This window comes from Tetrahymena thermophila (genome assembly GCF_000189635.1).
Source record: "Tetrahymena thermophila SB210 genomic scaffold scf_8255032, whole genome shotgun sequence".
Classification (NCBI taxonomy): Eukaryota; Ciliophora; class Oligohymenophorea; order Hymenostomatida; family Tetrahymenidae; genus Tetrahymena; species Tetrahymena thermophila.
This window is the reverse complement of record NW_002476700.1, coordinates 1-1,388: the sequence shown is the minus strand read 5'-3', so window position 1 is coordinate 1,388 and position 1,388 is coordinate 1. Positions and strand designations below refer to the sequence as shown.

At 21.2% G+C, this 1,388-nt stretch overlaps 1 protein-coding gene across 1 annotated transcript; it reads right to left on the bottom strand. All coding sequences in view use genetic code 6, as the record gives it.

Annotated features, from left to right (window-relative positions):
• Nucleotides 1–548: 548 nt before the first annotated feature.
• Nucleotides 549–1,301, bottom strand: TTHERM_02139630 (ADP/ATP carrier protein; the record flags this gene model as incomplete). Its single annotated transcript, XM_001028748.1, has 2 exons — nucleotides 549–592; nucleotides 812–1,301. 2 exons carry the CDS (start codon nucleotides 1,299–1,301, stop codon nucleotides 549–551), a joined length of 534 nt encoding a protein of 177 aa, XP_001028748.1.
• Between the last annotated feature and the right edge of the window lie 87 nt (nucleotides 1,302–1,388).

Genomic DNA, 1,388 nt, shown 5'->3' with positions numbered 1-1,388 from the left:
GTTTTTATAAATAAAGTTACCCTTTTATATATTTATAATAATTTATTTAGAAAACAAATTCATAAAATTTAAAATAATAATATTTAAAAAGTAAAATGAGATAAAAAAATTAACAAAGTATTTATTGACTCTCTTAAAATGATAACTGAATTGGAAGAGATATTTTTAAAGAAAAATAAAATCTACTTAATCAATCTTGAATAAAAATATTAAATAAAAGACAAAAAGAAAAGGCTATAAAAATAACTTTAGAATATCAAAAAAAGATTTATTTTAATATTAACATTAGCAATAAAATAAAGGATAACAATAATAATAAATATTTTATTATTATAAAATAAATAATCATTTTGCATATGTCTTTCCTCTTAAAGACAAAAAAGCAGAATCTATTTTAAGTTATCTATAGAGAGGGTCTAGCAATTCGATTTAGATCTTTATATTTATGTGTAATCAATCTATTACAATAAAATGTGATATCTTTAATCCCATATTTTATTTTTTATTTATTTGAAAGAAAACCATATTTTGCAAGTTAGTTAGCGATTTCAAAAATTTTTTGAATCAAGAGAATACTCTTTAAATCCATAGGCTAAAAATAAAAATTTTATTGTACCCTTATTTTTTAAAAAAATTGAAAATATTAAAATTAGATAGATTCATTATTAAAAAAAGAGTGAAGTTTCAAATTGTTGAATTTGTATTGTTATAAAAGTATTATAAAAATAGAAACATTTAATTTAATACAATTAATCAATTCATTTATTAAAATTTTATTAAATTTTATAATTTTATTTTTGAAGATATAAACTATATAAAACGAATGAAGATGCTCCTCCTAAACTTTTAAAAATGTTAATGCTAACTCCTCTATATAGTGATTTAAGTCCTTCTTATTTTTTAATTGTTTATATGCACTGAAGAGACTAAGTATATCTTTAGGTAGACCCAGAGGACATTATCATTCTGCTACTTATGGTGTAAAAAGGATATGTTAATAGCTAAGATAAAAATTGTATACTCCATCCTAACAAAAACTGCATTTGAATAAAATTTATTGCATTATCATCTAAAGTGTATTTATTTGTTATTTCAGACAAAGCAAAAAAGAGGCCTCTATAAAAAAACATACCAAAACAGGAGATTCCATAACCTCTGTAAAGCCCATTAGGCCCTTCCTTTATGAGAGTTTATTTGCAAACATCAGTTATACTTAGGTATTATTTTTTTTAAGTATTTATAATAAATTTATCATTTGTAAGTTTAATCCTAGCTACTTCTAGAGGATACCAAAGAGACATTACAATGCATCCTGATATTCCACCAAATAAAACATTTTATAAAAATTATTAAAAGTGTGATTAACTTTTCTCTTAGAAGTTGAAAAA